This window comes from Aythya fuligula, chromosome 2 (genome assembly GCF_009819795.1).
Source record: "Aythya fuligula isolate bAytFul2 chromosome 2, bAytFul2.pri, whole genome shotgun sequence".
In the NCBI taxonomy this organism is placed as follows: Eukaryota; Metazoa; Chordata; class Aves; order Anseriformes; family Anatidae; genus Aythya; species Aythya fuligula.
Window position 1 is genome coordinate 32,159,257 of NC_045560.1, and position 20,009 is coordinate 32,179,265.

The following is a 20,009-nucleotide window of genomic DNA, read 5'->3' on the forward strand; positions in this document are numbered from 1 at the left end:
ACTTAAAAGAAATGGGGAAAAGGTATAATCATGATAAGATGCCTTTTATAGAACAAAAGGGAATGCATTTCTAGTCTAATTTATTACACTTCTCCTTAATAACATAAAGTCAGTTGAGTGTCTCATCAGATTTGACAGTTCATTTATACTTCTAATTCTGTGATAGTGCTGCTAAAATGATTACTGAGTCCTTAAGTATAATCCAAGAAAATAACCATAAAATATTTTCTCTGATCTGCAATATATGTTAATTTCTTGTGTTTTTTCCCTTCCAAGTGAGGAAGTTTTAAAAGTACAGATTGCAGTTGGGTACTTAACTGCCATAAAAATGCATTGTGCTGCCTTTGAAAACAAGTCTTCCATTTGTATTTACTGTCTCCTTTCTGTTTCCCTTGCCTGTGACAACCAAAATCCAGACTATGATTAAAGAAGTGTAATTGATCAAAAATATTTAATAACATTGAGTGAAATATAAATGGCACTATTGAGAATGGAGAAAAAAACCTGTTGATTTTAAATATTGGAAAAAATATATATATTGCAAAATCCAACTGCCATCCAAAATCCAGATGCTTTTGTCACATTAAGGATATTAAAATGAGATGCTCTCAAGGTCATCTTTCTTCACCCCTATACTCGTGAGAGAGATTCTGGATCAAGCTTCTCGGGTGGCATAAAGAAGCTTCGCCTATATTGAAGTCAACAGAGGGATGACAGATTATACCAGCTGAGAATTGATGTACAAGAATTTAGTCACCAAAGCTGGAATGATAAAAGCATACCATGGGAGGTAACCTAACCTTTCACAGTTTATTGAACATCTGACTTCTGATTCTGTACTGGTTATTCTTAAAATTTCAACTTCTAGCTCCTGCATTCTGTAGTGAAGGTCTTGTAGTGGCACAGCTTCCATCAGAAAGTTGTGACTTGTGGGAAGTAGACTCCAAATTAGGAAAATTTTCTGCAAATTAGTATGTTAAGCAATTGCTATAGTGGTTTTCATGCCAGACTCCATCCTCTTTAGTCATGGCTGTTCAAAACCAAGTTGCTCACTTAATTTTCCAGTATGCCCACAGCTGACACATTGCTCTATTAGCTCTTTATTTACACTGGCTGTGATGGCAAGCAGTGCCTTATCGTTATGCCAGGACTGCTCTTAGATTACAGAGTGAGCAACGTTCCTGTAACACTGCTTTTCAACAGGGAAAGCTCTGCCCCAATGTACTCAGAAATTTTAAATCCTTTCTTTGTGCCCCTTCTCTGCTTCATTACTGGTGTCTTATGGCTTTCCAGATATCAGTGCTTTTCAAGTCCTGAATGATGTGGTACATAAATCTAGAGAATTCTGTGTTTAAACTGGAACGCAAATATAATGCATTGCCTTCATTTGCAGTGGATCTTCCATCTTTCCACTATTTCAACCTATTTTCTGTAAATTCCTTAGCCCTCTGATTATGTCATGATTTACTGGTGTCTAATCCTGAAACAGGAGGGGTTTTCACTTTCTCTGAATGAAGAGGTCAAATGGAGGCAGTCTCTTTTACACTAAAATGTGCAAAACTATTCTGGTTTGTTTTTATTTTATGAAAAGCATATGAAAACTATGCAAAGTACTATACAACTTAATAAGCACTTCAGGTGGGTGCTGTTTTGTAGAAGAGAGTTCAAAGGAGTAGCACTAGTATAAACTGCTCTCACATTCTCTTTTCTTTGTAATACTTCACTGAGTTGATGTTTGGGATGTGGTGTGCTCATTTCTTGGCAGGATTACTCTTCAAAATTTTACTTGTTTTTGTCTGTTTTCAGGAATACACTTTTATCGCCTAATACTGAAATTGTTAGTTGGAGGAGCTTGTCTTCTGTCTCTTGTCACATGTAATTTTAGTTTAGCATTCCAACTTTTGTAGGCCTCCTTGCTCACTTCATAAACCTTAACTGCTTCTCAAGTAAAATGCTGCCTTGGATGAATAAGCAGGAACAAGAGTCTAACCAGCTTAATTCCCTGTTCTTCTCTCCTGTCTGCCTCCCTCTCCTAGCCCAACAGCATAGTCAGATGTGTGAGAAATTCCACTGTGAAAGGGTTAATTTGAGTCCCTGCAGTCCCTGCAAATTAACACAGTTCTCCTAATATAAGAATCAAAAATGCACTCAATGTATTCTGGTAAGCAAGTCTACTAGAACTCTTCATTACATCTCAAATGAAGAATGACAACAATTCAACTGATTGCAGCAGCCCTTCTTTAGGTTCCTGTTTTTAAAGATGGCATAAATGTCTGCCAGGACAGGTAATTGCCAACAAAAAAGAAGTGGGCTGCTTTATTTCCTGGTATTTTCTTTTAGCACTTGTGATTCAGAAGACTCATGTATTTTAATATACCAGTGTGCAGAAATTGAAGCTAGTCACTAGAAACAAGCTTGAAATGCTATCTCTTAGTGAAAGACTTACCGTTTTTCAGTGATTCCTGTTTTAAGAAATTGTTTCAAAAAACAAGGCACCAGGGTTAAAACAAGCTCTTTTATCTCTTTTTAAATATGCTACAAGTCTTTAAATATACTCAACAAGCATGACGTTTTCCAAGTATCTTATTTTCTTTACACAGAATATCAAAAGCACTGCAGGAAATGCAACTATGGAATATAATTGATATGGAAGTTTTCCCGAGACTATTTTTGTTGTTACATTTCAAGATAAAAGCCACTGAGTTTTTATACAAAAAGAAGGGGGGGGGGGGGGGGAGAAGCCTTTGCAGTTACTTATAGCTGAAAATTAAGTATTTTTCTGCTAAAATTTTGATGTTTTTCCTGGAATTGCTGACACTAACATTTCATTTTTAGTTTATATTCGGCAGACTACTGTCATATTCACCACAGCTAACTTGAGCTCAGAAGAGAGTCTGACCTTATTTATCTGTAGAGGGGACTCCCTGGGCTTGCCCTGTAGTCAGCAGAGATGTTGGGAAGGATCGTCTCCAGACCACAGCAGAGAGAGAACAGGGCAGTGTCCCACCCTGAATTGTACCCACTAGGACCTCGCTGCACTGGTGGCACCAGGAATCCTGCAAAACAGGGCTCCTTCAAGTGGAGGTGGTCTTTATGAACCTATTACATATATTTCTTTCCTTACCCATCTTTTTCCTTCTTTGGCTAACAGCTTGATGCATCAGTTGTTGGAAGTTCTACATCCCACTGCTTCTTGTGAAAAGTTCTTGAAAGTGGAGCGTGGTGATTAGGCCATTTCTTTTTCTACCCCAAAAATACATTTATCCCAGTGTGGATGGGGTGAAATACACGTACACACCTCCTTGTTGAGAATAAACATTCTGCATCACCTTTGGTCTGTCTAGTGTTACAGTTGTATCAGGGTGGCGGGGAGAAGATGCTTCAGCTAAAATTCAAAGCTGTTAAAGACACTGATTCTGATTCTCTGCTCCATTACACATTTTTCACACTGATGTAACTCCACAGGGCTTCTTTGTCTCTTCCTTGTCAGCTGATAACAAGTAAGAAGAATGTAAATGGCCTGTGGCATCAGGCCCATGTAGCAGGCGATAACACAGTATTGTTTGGTAGCTTTATGGCTACTTGTTGAGAATCATCTGGCTGAGGAGGTTAACTATTATCAATGTCACTATTAACTGTTAGAGTTTTAAGACAGCAATTACCACCAAAAGCCAATAGCTGCTGTGTCAACAGTTATTAGTAGAATTGGAGGTAAACTTAATGTTAGCAATATTTATGACAGGAAATACTGCTTGTCTTTATTTCTCAGTAAATATTGGCTTTTAAATGACATGAAAGATTTTATATAGATTTCTATGTATTCAAGTTTCTAGGAATACTTTAATGTTTATTTTCTCTTGTGTTAACACACGAGTTAAAGTTGAATCTGATGAATTAGGTGTTCCAGTATTAGATTTATTATTTGAGTGTGTAAAAATTCTTGAAAATCTGTATCTGATCAAACCGAGCTTTCAGTTCTCCATTTTACAAATTGTGGAAGGAAATTTCCATTGTTAGAAAAGTCTCAAGTCTTCCCCTCACAGTTACAGAGAAGAGCTCTTAGAACGAAGAGGTGGGATGCTCAGCAGGAGTAGGAGGTGTAATCAGACTGACTCGCCATGAGGACTTGTAGGGGTTGATTTGTAGCCAGTATCTGCAAAATCAACTGCAGGGTTCAGTTTGCAAACACTATTGCAAACCAAACCCTGCAGGGTTTGCACGGCTCCGGTTACTATTATTGCTCCAAGTAAGGCTTATTATCCTGTCACAGAAGCTGTAAGAAAGTCCATCTCTCTACTTTAAACATGATAAGTCTTTGTCACCTACATTGCAATTAATGTTAAAAATAGCAGAGCGCCTGTGATAAGATTGTGACTTGCAGGCAGCGAGCCATTGTCCAAGTGCCAGAGACTTATCTGGAGGGGCAGTGAGCCTGCACAGCACTGTCAGTTCGCTGATTGCCATTTCTCTCAGAGTTTGATGAAATATTCATGTCTTTGCTCTGCTCTCTGCAAGCACTATTGATTTCTTGTATAAACGCAGCTATATTTAGTCTAGACAAATGGAATGTGGATTGCTGCTGAATAAATGGGATGAAAGGCTGGGGCTTTGCCTGTCCGTTTCTCTTGGTCTGGGGCAATTATTTATAATCAAGAGTAGTTTTTGTAAGTTAAAGGTGATTTTTTATAATTTAGCGATTAGTCTCAGAACAAAAGTAAGCACTTAGACACAATCATTCTATTGGGGTAACAGGTTAAGAAGACAAATTATGCTCTGAGGTTTACAATCACAGTTGCTAGGATTAAAAAAAAAAAAAAAAAGAAGAAAGAAAAGAAAAAGAAAAAGAAACACCTAGCAAATGTTTCCAGAACATTGACCATGAGAGAATACGGTCAGTAAAACAAATCCAGTGCCTCACATTTTTTTGTAAAAATATGTTGTATATTTGTATATTTTATGCCAGTAGGTGTTATTGTGCAGTAGAGTTCAGTTCTGTCCGTTTGTTACAGTTTCGACTTCTGCAGCTTTATTGCTCCTGTTTGCTAGATTTTTTCACTGCTTCCCTTTGGTTTTCTCGTGGAATACAAATACAGGTATAACAGAATAAAATGAGAAAAATGTGTAGTCTGGTCATTTCCTGACGTCATGTTTGTTTCTAGTTAACAATTGTATTTTTCTGGTTGAGTAGCAGGAATTGCAGTTAATGTGTTTGTATTCCACTGTCCTCTAGTGGATGGAATCAGAACTGCTAAGCACTGTTGCAGACCTGTGCTGTTTTCCTCTTGTAAAAATGATGCTTAATAGTTTTTTTGTTCTTTTTTAACAGGTAAAGTTATGCTCTGTCTCATCTCTTAATATGAAAACATGAGCTTTAAAATTATTATACTGAAAATCATCAAATCTCTCTCTCTTCTGCTGATTTTCCATTCTTTCTGTTTAAGTCAGGAGATGGAAGCCCACAGGCTTCTTCATTCTTCACTTTAATGATGGATTAATAATATATACCATTATGGCTGCAAATTGAAATAATCTAACGTGTTTTAATTTTCTTGCAAGACATGCATAGAGTACGGTGTCTAATCTACTCCAAGCACAGTGGTGATTTTCCAAAAAGCTGTATTAATCCTTCTCATATTGTGTGTCCAATATTTTCCTGTATTTTCATGTGTGTTACTCCTGTGGGTTTGCTACAAAACCAGGTATATTATATGCAATAGCTATCTGTCTGTAACACCATCTTTGGATAATCTACATGCTAGCTTTCTCTTTTAGAAAATGTCTAAATGTCTTTCAACCCAGAAAGAACTACAGGCCTTCACATCAAGCTGAAGAAGTGCCCAGAACACTTTGTTGTTAATCATTCTTAGAGTCTGGGAGGTTCTCACTAAATAATGCTCCTGAAGGCTGAGACATGGTTTTAGAAGTGAATTGGTTGTTAATCTATTCAGCAGAATATTAATCCAGGAATATTCTTTCCAGACATTTTCTGGAAAATGATAAAATGGTTTGGAAAATCTCTGGTTGCTAGTAGAAATATTAGAAGTTTGCATACTGTATAGTTTTCATAAATGTTGGCTCTGTACATTGAAGGAGTCTTTGAGTGAAATTGTTCTTTTACCCAGTAAGAATAATCTCTATTCTGCTTCTCCAGTTATATTTAACATGTATATATTTTGTTGTTTTCCTTTCTCAGTGGATGTGAAGTCGGAGGTTCCTGTGGGATTAGAGCCTATCTCACCATTAGACTTGCGAACCGATCTCAGGATGATGGTTCCCATGGTGGACCCAATTATGCGTGAAAAGCAGCTACAGCAGGAGCTACTTCTGATCCAGCAGCAGCAGCAAATTCAGAAACAACTGCTGATTGCAGAGTTTCAGAAGCAGCATGAAAACCTGACCCGCCAGCATCAGGCCCAGCTGCAGGAGCACATAAAGGTAGCAACATTTTCAATTTTTCCCTCAGTATATTTGCAAACTGAATATGCTGAGACAGACTCAGCTAAAGGGAGTGTTCCTGTATCTATGAGATGGAGTGTGAGTGCTTTTTCCTCTCTGTTTGGGTAACAGAAGCATGTTCAAGCAAAATAACTGCCAGCAAGTTGTTCCCAGCAGATCAAAGTTGTATTATAACACTCCCCAAACTCATGAAGCCTGTAAATCCACAAAAAATCAAACTACCAATTTCACAATGTTAATTTTTCAGCCTGACTTCAATATGGCTGTCTTTTCAGTGTGAGCAATTTTGAGTATATTAAAAGACTGCTTTTTTGGCTGCTGTCTGAATTTATGCCCACAAATCAAATCAATAGACAAGTACATAACATTTGCATTTCTAAAACAGAGGTAGGCCAAGCAAACTTTGTGTTTTCACCCTTCTCTTAGCTGCCTCACATAACATTAAAAAAAAAAAAAAAAAAAAAAAAAAAAGATTTGTGCAGTGGTAAGACTGCAATAATGGATTTTGGCTGTGAATTTATGATCTTGCCTTTCTTTTTATTTATACTTTTTTTTTTCTTCTGATCTACTTGCTGTTATATTACCATGCTAAATTTCCACTGGACAAAGCTGACAAATGCAGCTGAGCACAGCAGCCAGGATTTGGTGACACACTGGCAAAGTGCGTTATGCAGTTTCCATGCATTTTTGCCAAAAGAGGAAGATGAGTAACTACAGCAGCCAGCTGCTACCTGATAGTAGAGTTCATTTTAGTGACAGCTGGTAATGCACTATGCTGCTAAAAAGACTGGAAAGGCAGTTAGGAGGTAAAAAGAAGTGTAAGCACACAGAAAAGCACTAATACTCAGTTATTTAAGGGGGTTATTTTGGCCAGGATTGACCTAGAAAACACTGAAAACTGCATTTTCTCATGTCTTTTTGTTCTGTGCAAGCTACAACAGGAACTCCTAGCCATTAAACAACAGCAAGAACTTCTTGAAAAAGAGCAGAAACTGGAGCAGCAGAGACAAGAGCAGGAGCTGGAGAGGCATCGCAGGGAACAGCAGCTTCCTCCTCTCAGAGGCAAAGAAAGAGGTCGAGAAAGTAAGCACCAATGTACCGTGAACCCTAATATGAAATTAATATATTCCCTTATATCTTCTTGCAGCTGCAGTGGACAATGAACAGGGATCTGAAGCAATTCTATTATTGTATGAAATATGCAACTACAGAGTAGTCAATGCTGTGCTTGCAGAAAGGCAGAGCCACCTGTTGCACCCACAAAAACACACTGCTCTTTTGTGTGCAGATTTGCAGAACTTCAGGAAAGCACCTTCTTGGCAGACCTGCATATATGCCTCTCAAGTAGCTAGCTCTTTTTATAAAATCAGAAGGAATTTGAAAGCATAAAGCTTCACTTGAGAATTTCTCTCTGAAGAGCTTATTTCTCGATACAGAAATCACTACCAAACAGCACGCCATGTTACTGATCAAGTAATTTGAGCATTGTCTGAATGTCTTTCAAGTCTGAAAATATAACAAAGTGTTTAAGAATACCTTCAACTGAGACATCTGAATACTTCTGCCTGAGTTATAAGAGCAAGGTTTTCAAACTGCCTTGTGTTTGGTTTTGATACCATTTCATGAGACCCAGCAAAGAGTTATTTCTAGCTAATACATATCTGTAAGGTAAATGACAGATAAAAAGGATGCTGTTGGAATCTGGTGTTCACTAGAGGGAGACAGATACAAATAATTCTTTTTTGTCAGGTCAGCTTAAAAATTATGTTGCAAAAATAGATTGTGAATGTATTTAAAATGAAGATGCCACAAGGAGACACTGTTATTTGGCCTCCTAGTTGAGCAAAATATATTAACTAACAGAGACAAAACGAGAAAAGTGTTGTACATAATGCTCAGGGGGATCGTACACTCTTGCCTTTTTTTCTTGGGTGGAAAACTGTATTAGTTCAACAGCTGTGGCTATACCATACTGTAGACTAGAAATTAAAGTGTCCATGGTCTTACATTACTTTGGTAAACAATGAATCCCTGAAAGCATTATATCGCTGTCAAACAGAGCTTTCAAATAAATCTTGTTTAGGTGGCAGTGGTGGTGTTATTTTCACATTCTTTGGGGAAAAGCGAGGGGTAGATCTGTTCCTCTGTCTGCAGAAAGCTTTTTTGGTGGAGCATTAGCAATCTGAAGTTGTTCCTCTATCCTCTTCAACCTGGTCTAGTCGGGTTCCTTGCTCTCTGCAACATTAATAATTTTCAAACCACCAGCCTAATGACCCAGAATGGCAAGGGTGGAAGAAGCCCCAAGGATCCTATAGGTAGTGTGAAAATCAGCATCCATACAAACAGTTGGACTTCATTTACACTTACATGCCAGAGGATGGGCAGCAGTGTGAACTCCATGGTTCCCTTTACAGTTTGATTTCTTGCAGCACTTGTGACACCCAAGCCCAGCCCCGGCATATGATGCTGCTGATCTACTTAACAAGTAGAGGAGGGAAGAAACACACAAAAAGTGGAGTTAGGATCTGAAACTGAGGGGTAGCAGAGATATTTTATGGGAACAAGGTCATTGGGGGACATGCTCACCAGCTAGCTGTGCTGTTGGGTAACCAAATACTTAGAGTATCAGTATTCCCTGGTGCTACTACTTTCAAAGAAGCATTTTTTTCTTCCCTTTTTTATCACTGTTTGGGGAAAACTGAAATAATTTTTGTTTCCTTTTTTATGTCCTTTTTTCAAAGAATATTATGACTGAGTAAAGAAGCCTGCCCCATGCTGGAAGTAGGAATCAATAGTTTAACCTGACACTGACGTGCCCTGCTGATTTTGCTCTTTTGAGCTAGTGACTGAGAGAGGTCAAAATGCAGTATGTCTTCTGTTACGTTGTCTTTCTGTCATTTTTGTGACATAAGAGTAGAGTTATCAACTGCAACATGTTTCTGTAGTCCATCTTTCAGACATCACAGGTAGAGGCTCTTGAGTGGCATGAATAAAAAGGCTCATTTTTGGCTCTTTTTACAGAATTCTGCTCATAATCAAACTGTTCAAAGGGCAGATTTGCTGTGCTATTACTATCTTTTTACAAAAAGAAAAACCAGTCTTCACTGCTTACTCAAAATGTCCTTTTGTTCCTATCTTTTTAGTTCTGTCATTGATTTTGGATTTGGGAATTAGGAAATGCTCTAAATTCTTTAGATATATCTGGTCTTGGATAACTGGCCTCATCATGATGAAAGATTCTTTTATGACTTCACTGGATTCTTGGGTTACGACCAACTTCAGTCATCTATAGATAAACACTAATCCAAATGTTATCTCATTTTGACTGATTTCCACCAATATTTTTTTAATTTACAGCACTTTCAGCAGCAAGGGTATGGATTGTTTTTTTTTTGTTTGTTTGTTTTGTTTTTTGTTTGTTTGTTTTGTGATAGAATTTTTGTTTTCTTTAAAAATGTAATTTTTAAAGTAAAAATTAGATATGTTTAATTCTGTGTGTCATAGGGGCAGTGGCCAGTACAGAAGTGAAGCAGAAACTTCAAGAGTTCCTGTTGAGTAAATCGGCAACAAAAGACTCTCCAGCAAATGGGAAGAATCATTCCATGAACCGCCACCCCAAGCTCTGGTACACGTATGTTCAGTGTTAGGCTATTTCCTTCCCATGTTGAGGTATCAACTTAAACTAGTCAGAAAGATCCTCCAGCAGGGATGCTAAGAGTTTAACTCCAGAACAAGATGAAAATTCAGCCAAGAAGTTAGCAAAAAGTTTGACCTATCTTGTTGAACTGAAGAGTACTCAGTGGCCAGTGATAATATGACAGCTGTACAGAACACAATGGTGTCAGAAATTTGTATAAACCTTTTATTTAAACTGCTTCATCTCTTGATGCCATCACGATTTTCCAATTACCCTTGATATTTTCCCAAGTCTCTTCAATTTTTGCACTTAAAACAATTTGTATTTGATCTGCTTGGATTTTGAATCAGTGACAAAACTTGTTTCTTCATGAAGAGACGGCTTCCAGTGAAGTTATTTGTATGATGTAAGTAAGTCACAAGGATTTTGAGAAGGATAGTGGTTTTTTTAACTTCTCTAACTCTGATGGATTTCAGTGTCCAAAACTACATATTCTGACAATGGCTTAGCATTGATAAGAACCTGCTTAGGCCACTGAAACAAGTGATTTTGTTGGGTCCTGTAATGCATATACTACTATTCTAAGAGTTAATTTATTTTCTTTATTTTTAACTAATTAATTCCTTACTAACTTCCTGATTACAACAGACACATTCTTTTAAGTCATTAAATAAAATAATAATAAAAATATCTGACTGCATTTCCAAAAGATTTCAACATTATCCCAAGCTGGCCTTCAGTAGGACAAACAGAAATGCATATAGTACATTAGAATTTTTTCTAGTACTTGTTCTTTTTAAAAAGAATTACTGAAGGAGTTCCCATTTGGAGCTAATCAGAACATTGTGGTAACATGATTTAATACACAGTTACATTGTTTCTGGTGGAGATAGAATAAATAATTTCTTCCAAGTAATGTGAAAATTCTCTTGAGTAAGATTTCTGGACTAATAGTGTGAGCTTAGTTCTGAGTCTTCAGATGAGTGAGAACTAGAAGCTCTACAGAGGGATGTCTTCTGCTACACTAGGGAAAGTACTGCCTCATTTCAGTAGTGACTCTCTTTGACAGAGACATAGTATTACTGGATTAGCCACATTACATTGAAAACAAAGGGAGAGGCTCTGTAAGAGGCCAAGTAAAATGAGGTTTAGATAAATACAAAGTATGAAAGTTTCCCTCCTTTTCCCCTCTTTCCCTCTAAATAAAAATATCAACCAAAAATAAAAACCTGTCTCTAGGCCAAATGATGCAATTTCTTTGCAATTTGCTGTTTCCACATCCAGAAAGATCTGCCCACACTATTTCCTTCATTCAGCAATTGTCAGCAAGTGTTCTTCAGTTTGGAGCTTCTCTGCTGATGTGAGTGCTATGTGCTGCAGTGGTGTACTCAGAAAACTTCCAAAATGAAATTAAATGCAAGGATTTAGCTTCCCCGTCTCCTCTTGTCTAAATAGTTTGCATTTTTTTTCAACAGATAGTAGTAACTCATTATTCTTTTCTGTTTTACATACCAACAGCACCTTCCACCCTCACACACACACACATCCCACCCTGAAAATCCACCCACGTTTTGTTAGAAAAGGCTGGGTCAATACACATCTATTTGTACGTAATAAACAAGACTTAAAAGGCTTGTGCTGTGCTTCAGATGGTTCATATTAAAATGCAACAATCTAAAATGGTCAATTCCCCAAACTGGTGACAGATCCTGTCTGTAGGTCAACATGACTCTTATCCGATGTGAGTTTTATAATGAGTGCAAAAAGCACATTCTTGGGAATCCCGAGGAGTTCCATAACTTACTGTAAAAGTGAAATTGGTTACATGAGCCTGTGGTTTGTGCACACTTAGAGGAACAAGAACATAAACACAGCTGAGACATGTGTACAACATGTGTAGATAGTTACTGCTGGTCACCTCAGCGACTGCTAATTTGTGACCCCTCTGTGTCTGCTGCAGGGCTGCCCACCATACCTCACTGGATCAAAGCTCTCCACCCCTGAGTGGGGCCTCGCCACCGTACAAATACACTTTACCAGGAGCACAGGATGCCAAGGATGATTTTCCACTCCGTAAAACAGGTGAGTTAGAGTAGTTTATTCGATCCTCTTACCCAGTAATTCTCCCACCCTTTATTTTAACCAGGCTATCCACCAGCAAGGCATATATTATAATCCACAAAGCCTGTTCAGGATGATACTAAGGGTAAGTTCAAAGATCCTGACTGTATCTTTACAAGGTTGGATTGACCACACGGTATCAAGAGTCAGTGTTTCCCAACACTAACAGCTAGTGCAAGCTTCAGTCCTGATAAGTGTAGTATCTAATCAAACCATCATTTCACGGATCTTTATGATATTATTTTCTTTATCTCAGTATAACTTCTGGGTTTAATAACTGTCTCTCTTTTGCATGGTAGACAAAGTTTTTCAGGACATTGTGAGGGGAGTTCATGGAAAGAGGTGGAATTGGAATAATATATTTTGTGACCTTGATTGCCAAAGTTTATATGTGTATCTACATACACACACATATACATGCACACATTTGTATGTGTTTTTTACACATAGGAATGTATAATAATTTACAATAGAATGTTCATTTGAACGTTTCAGAATGTTTCAAAGGATTTAGCAAATGAACTGTTTTTCTTGACAGCAGGTGAACTGTAGACTTGTCTTTTTCTGCATCATAAAGCTAGAAGGATGATGGTGGAGTCCATGTGGCTATTGCCTCAGGTTCTTGGTGCAGTGACCGGTATCCAGGAATGCAGGGATACACTAAGAGGGGAAAAAAGAGAAAGAAAAGAAAACATTAGATCGCTTATTGCATGAGTCTGCTGTTGAGTGATATAGTTACATTCAGAGGGAAAGTCTGACCCCCTACTGTGTTAATAGCCTTTGAATGTGATTTAGCCACTGGGAGACTGAAAACTCACTGCAAAACTGGTATTGACTTGAAAAGAAGCAGCATTTGGAAGCAGTATGCATTCAGAAAGAAAACCCAGTCTGCATCTAATACTTTGGGGCAGACTCTCTAAGCTCATGTTATATCCCCAAATATTTTCAAAAGAATGACAAGCAAAATGCTAATTTATTCTGGGTGAATTATTTAATGTGATCTTTGTACAATATGTGGTAATATAACAAGATTCTATAAAAATGTGATTCAGGCAATTTGGTCACAATAAGCCCTTATATGTCTCTCTGCTTAATACTACTGTACAACATATATGTTCTGTGCCAATAGGCAATACATTTTCATTTTTTAAACAAAACAATACACTCTACATCTTTTAAATGCTGTGAATTTATCTACATGTTTTTGAAATGCAAGTTTTAATTTTTCTTCCATGTTTATATATCTTAAATGTTATGATTGATGTTTATGATGTGTCAGACTGTTGATCTGTAAAACAAAACATTTTCAAACACTGTAATAGTAAAGTTCTCGTGCAGCTGCTAATACTTTTATATCTCTGTGGGGGTTTCAAAATATTCCTTAATTCAATTCCCATTGTCTGCATAAGAGGACTATAATATAATTAAATCCAGATGTTTTCTATACGTTATTCCAAATATTTGGGCATGCAGTGCATCAGTTACAAAATTGGATAAAGGACTTGATGACTCTCTGAAAAGATACCTACAGAATAAATAGACAAATACTAATATAATCATTAGCCTAACCATTTTTATGTCATTTACATAGTGAATTTGATAAGCAAATAGAAATGTAGTGTCCAGCATATTGTATGTTAGCAAGGGTAGGTATTTGATAGCTCTCTGCAACCATGAAAGTAGCAACTGTTAAATGTCCTGTTTACAAGTTCAGTCTCTCTCTATCCTGGAGTTGTAATTCCAGCCTTCAGCAACATCCCCACAAATGTTCCAATGATTGTTCATCAGGTTGAGAGTAAAAGCAACAGGAACCAGATTGACACAAATCAAATGACCCTAAACTTATCTGAGTGGTTATAGGGCCATCCTCCAGGCAGAGGGGACATCCTGGAGCCTGTGACATCCTCATGGGACCTTACTAGACAAAGATGTCCCACGAACACTCGTATATGGACAGGCTATAAGCCTGCAGAAATCTGACCTTTGCCACAAGGGGTGAACCTCTTTTCCTTTCCTTTGGGCTATGAACACTTATTGCCACTGGCTCCTGGTAAACCCTCTATGGTGCTGAACCTGCATGAAGTCAGTGATTCATGTGAAAGTAAACCTCACATTCTTTTCAGTCTTTGGAAAGGAATATATATGTTAAGGCTTTAATCACAGTTTTGGTTTGCTTCTCTCTCTCTCTCTCCTTTTTTTTTTTTTTTGTAAGCATAATCCAGAATATAGAGGTATCTTTCTCTTCTTCAACTTTGATGTAATGCCCTTGGAAGATAAGTCTGATTGGATTGATTGCTCTAAGATCAGATTAATGAGAAACAAAGCTGAATGATTCTTTTCTGACATCCTGATATGTTATTCACTACCAGGGGAACACTGAGTCTCACACAGGCATTGCAAATCCTCAGGTTTTCTTGCTTAATTACTCAGTAATCTATTTAACCTTGGCTTAATTAGTCCTGAAGTGGCATCTCCTTATTAATCTTTTTGAAATGGATGTAGATAGGCCATGGTTAAGAGGAAAGTATTCTGTCCAGTTTTTATTCTTCTAACATCTAGATTAATAGGACACATAGGTAACTAGGGAAGAGCATAACAATCTTGCTGTCTATGTTTACAGTGAGGTACCAGGGTTAACATCCTAGTGCAGTGGCTGTGGTTACTCTGTACCTCTCATCCTTTCTTTCCAGGATGCAGCAGAACTTGTCAGCAGCAGGCTTCACAGAGCTTTGCTGCATGGAGAACTGGGGCTGTCCTAGGGGCTCGACACCAGGACATGTAGCTTTGCACAGCTGCAATCTGATGCTCTGTGCTGACAGACTTCCAAAAAGAGCAGAGCAAGGGAAGCTATTGCTTCATTGAACAGATAAATACGTTATTATGAGAAGCTACATATCTGTAGCTGAGAGCAGAATTTGGCCCAAGTAGTGTAAGAGCAAAGTTTTAAAATGCCCAGGACTTCACCATGGATACCTGTTGTAACATGTAAGTTTTCTGCAAAGCACCCCAAAGCCTGAGCAGCACATGGCTCATTAACTTTCAACGAGACTAATGTGTCTAAATTACCCAGAGAGGTTTGAAAATTCCTCCCAGCTACTGAACACTTTTGAAATTCATACTGACTGCTATAAGATCTCTAATGGGAGCTGTGCACTTTGAAAACCTGATCATTTAATATAGGCAACTTTTGATTGCTGAACTCCATCATTCAATTGTCTATCTATCTGGGAAAATATCTGCTTGAAGAGGTTTCTGTAAAGCTAGCAAAACTTTTGTTTATTTGTTTGTTTGTTTTTAACCTTTTTGAAATAAATGCAGAAATTCTGGCAAGTGGCCATAATATTTGCATTTTCTTTAATCTGTAGCATTTCATTTTCTGTATGCAAGTTTTGATGCAAACCAGCAAAGGCCAGTAAATGACAATAAAGGTTAGCTCCCTAACCAAAGATGCATGCTTTTCTAAAATGTTGCTAGTGGTAGAATTTCTGTATTTTGCCTCACATTTTGTCTCTTGGTGGAAGAAATTTCCAGGGACATCAGCATATAAACTTTTTTTTTTTTTCTTTCATGAGTTTAGTACAATCATGAATGGGAATGGGAATCACTATTTCTATTTGTTTTGGTTTTATGCCTGTCGAATCTTTCTTTGCTTATGGACCTTGTAAGCTTACATCTCGCATTTTGCTCAGGGATCTGAGGAACACTCACAATAGCACTATTTGAGATGTTTGTGGCTCACTTTCCAAAAATTGGAAGCATGCTCAATGGAAATGTAGAACTTTTTTATTTTTTATTTTTTTTTATTTTTAAATAGCAAATAGTACAAAGTTCTAGCTTGGAGGGGGAAAATTAGGTAATTTCATACAGGAAAGAAGAGGAGATGAAGGATTACTTAATATCGTGATGAAAGGGAGTAAGAAGGCTGTGCTGCACAGTCATCAAGATCACTTTGTAAAAACCACGTTAGGTTAACCTGATTAGGCCGTAGAATAACAGCATAGCTGTTGTGTAATAAGAGTGAAAGATTTCTGAATGAGAACTCGGTACATGTAGGTTTTTGATTAGTTTAGTTTAGTTTTGTTTTGTTTCAAAGAAGAAATTAATTCGAATATTTCCTTACCATCATTCTTTCTGCACTTAGTGACTCAGTAATTTACTGGAGCAGTTGAAACTGGGAAGAACATGTGAAATGGTTTTCTCCTCTTCCCTTTCATGACACCAAATTTCATTTCTGTTTGCCTTTTCTAGGAAAACACTCTCCTGTGAAGTAAGAGCATATGAAAAAGCTAGATTTCTTTTGGTCTCCAGTACAAAAAAATAGGCATAGAGGATCACAAACCCTCAATTATCATGTCTGCCAAAATGAAGAAGTCAAGCTCAGTAGAGAGAGTCATTATTTTTCTCTTAGTTTATGAGCAAGCACAACAAATGGGAGAGGCACTTTCTTCATTGAAGCAGGGAAAGAAGGCAAACATGATATAATTTTCCTCATTTTATTCTTCTTTTCAGAGATGCTAAGCATTCCTGTTTCCTGCAGTCCTTGGTTTCCTTAGTTAATGAGCAGTCTTGACAAATTTGGGCTAGGTGATTTGACTGAAGAAAATCACCAGCACTTACCACAGTGTAAGATACAAAAGAAGACGTATCCTGATTGTTAGCCCTTCTTTTTTGACTTCTGTTCCCATATAATTCACTAAATTCACTATCAATAAGTTGAAAGCAACTTTCACTCATAGTTGAAGAGTGAATTTGAAGTAAACTGTTGCTAGCAGCTTCTTCTGGATTCGTATAATGGATAGACCAAAGTTGAGTTCAGCCCTTGGAAGCCAACAGTTCTAAGGAAATGTAATACTGTTGTAGCTACCGCACCGTGCTGCAGCCATCGTCCTAGGTCCCTCAGAGTTCTGTACAATGGGGGTGAGAAGCAGTACTGTGTCACTCTGGCTTGAGTGGCAGGGAAAATACTCTGAGATAGCTTAAAACAAAATACAGATGAATGCTAGGGTGGGTTGAATGACACTGTCAGAGAATACAGAGCTTGCATTGGTGTGCTTTGGTATGCCTGCCAAGGCCTGCACCAGGATTCAACAGGAGTCATATCTATTATGATTCCCATAAAGACCATCACCGTCTTTCCATTAGCACAAGTTAGTTCCTCTAGGATACTTCATTTAACACTTAGTTTTAATTGCAGGAAAACAAGGTATTGCACATTGGTGATTATTCTTACTCAATTTCAAGATGGCCTGGATAAAGATTTTTCATTCTGTTTTTGTTTTAGCACAAATCCTGCTACTTGTATATATGTCACCTTCTCCCTTGATATTAATTGCTCTGTTGTGCTAAATTCTGAATTTTCTTGATGGCTTATCTAATTATATAGTCCTGCTCTAAATGCTGTCCAAATTCTTTTGCTGCTCAATGGGTAGCCAAAATTGAATTGCAAAGTTCTCCATTATGTGTTTACCTAAAGGTTTTCTTACACAAACTATGTATGTTTTCAGAAACACTTTATAAATCAGCATTAACAAGTAGCTTGCATAATGTTTTTGGTAAGTAGGTAATCCAATACTAGACACCTTTTTTACTTTTGAACCTAATGGAAACATAGCTTAAATAAAAAAGCAGTCCTAAAATACGAAGGATTTTAAGAGTACAGTGTCCATTGAAAATGAAGTGGAATGATTTTAATGGTATTTGAAAGTCTATTCCTTCTGGATAAATAAGTTACAAAATATTATACATAAAATTTGAAGCACTTTGTTCCACACAAATCAAACAGGACTGTTTGCTACTGACTTCAAAGTTTTTTTTTCTTCTACTGTGTCTAGGACAGGGACAATTGAAAACTTTCAGAAAAATAAACAAGGACATCTAAAAGATGGCAAAAAGAGAAACAGAGAGAGAAGCAAAAAGTGGAAATCACATGGTATCATATCATCCAAAATAGAATACGTTGGTTAGTAAAGATTGTACTTCTCCAAACTCCTGCAAAACATAGTTTCACTGAAAAATCTGTTCAAACCCACAATTCTAATTAAAGGTTTTAGCTGCCAAATAACATGTTCTGGCTAAAGCCAAGTAAGTATTACAGAGCCATTCATGAACAACGGCATAAGCTTTGTACTTTGCTTTTGATTTTCTCATGGGAAAGTAATATAAATGAGAGTGATACCTCCCTGTTGGCTTTAACTGTTAGAAATGCAAAGCATGCTGAAATTGTACATAATTCTCTTCCAAAGGAAAGGAAATAGCATTTCAATGGTTTTCCTCAGTGTCTCGTTGAGTTATGGTGGTGCACAATTATTCCTGTTAAATTACTCTACCAGATGGAAGGTTACATTGTATATTTAGCTAATTAAGTTGTAGGGGACTGGAATTATATCCCAGAGCATAAAGAACTTATCTAAAAGTAAACTTGTTTTAATGCAGTTTCATTGTTAAGGTGCAATATCAATGTCTAATTAAGATTTTAAACAGGTGGGTTTTTTTTTGGAGACATGGTTTCACAAAGTCAGCTTTGCTTGCAGAAGCTAGACAAACATGCTTTTAAACTCCAGACAACTTTTGGGCCAAATTTAGCTTCATTTGTCTTCAGTGTAGTTGTGCCTTCCTACCTTTGAGCTGAATGTGGCCAGAGTTTTCATCTGTTAGGAAAACAATATGCACTGCCTTTTGGTGCTGTCATTATCTTGGCATCCAGTACTGTTGTAGCAGAGTCCCTCTGCTGATACTCTGCTCTGCCTTTGGACAACCCTTAAGAGTATGCTTCAGCAATCTAGTCCTGTCCCACTCTTATCTATGGATGAAATTGGTGTCCTCTGAAAATACATGTAGGGGAGAAGATGATGGGGCTTAATCAGGAATTTCTGAAGGCTGACAAAATATTACATTACACTCTCTATCTGCCATCACTGAGCTATCACTGATGGATATTTTCATAGATTTAAGTCCGTGGGATTTAATCACCCTATTAACTTTTTTTTTTTTTTTTTTTTTTTTTTTAAATGGGGCCTGGGGAACAACTTAGTAGTGAACATAATTATTTTATAAGAAATACATCATTCATCTAGTATCTAGGGGTCAAACTGTGGTCCTGTAAAAGTCTGGACTGTTACACTTAGAGGATTATTTCTGACACTTCTTCACTGGAGAAAGTAATTTTTCCTTCGGAAGAATTAGAGGTTTGATCCTCAGAGGAGGATTTAGGATGAAGAGTGCAATTTGCAATATTTGCAGGTGTATATGGTCAGAAGTGGAGGCAAGAATAATCAACTGGATTTGATAATCCCAATAATCAAGACCGAACCAGCAGGACTGCTGATCATACATAACTAAATCTGGGTGTTCAAATGAGCTAAATGCTAAATGGCTAAATGCATCCAGCTCTAATTCCTACACCTAACTCAATAAAGCATTACTAGAAAGATAATTCTTGTTTGTATGGATAATGAAACAGCAATTTTCTGTTTCCATAAATACTACAGTGAATAAGAAGGAAAAGTTAGATATTCAAAATGGCTTCAGGGTATATTGCATTTTTGAACCTTCTTTAGGAAATCAATGAAAAATTGCTAATCTCGTTAAATTGGCTTCCTTAGCCTGAAGAGAGCTGAAGAGTCAAGAGATCCCCTCTAATCTAATTAGCTGTTTTACCATGTGTTTCACTGAAGCTGTTTTTTTATTTGGGGAATGGATATTTAACTTAGTCTGAATAAATAAAGTGTTCTACCTTTTACAAAAGTAAAATAAAGCAAAGGACTAAAGGGTTTCACATATGACCAACATTCCCCTT

General features: G+C 37.3%; 1 protein-coding gene across 2 annotated transcripts in view; it reads left to right on the forward strand.

Annotated features, from left to right (window-relative positions):
- Nucleotides 1-20,009, forward strand: part of HDAC9 (histone deacetylase 9) — a 472,308-nt gene that overhangs the window by 238,638 nt on the left and 213,661 nt on the right. The window contains exons 4-7 of one of the 2 annotated variants that reach the window (XM_032181790.1): nucleotides 6,194-6,435; nucleotides 7,389-7,539; nucleotides 9,961-10,087; nucleotides 12,054-12,175. In XM_032181790.1, coding sequence (XP_032037681.1) covers nucleotides 6,194-6,435; nucleotides 7,389-7,539; nucleotides 9,961-10,087; nucleotides 12,054-12,175 — 642 coding nt within the window. The remainder of the gene's footprint in view (nucleotides 1-6,193; nucleotides 6,436-7,388; nucleotides 7,540-9,960; nucleotides 10,088-12,053; nucleotides 12,176-20,009) is intronic. The other variant, XM_032181791.1, reaches the window with a different exon arrangement.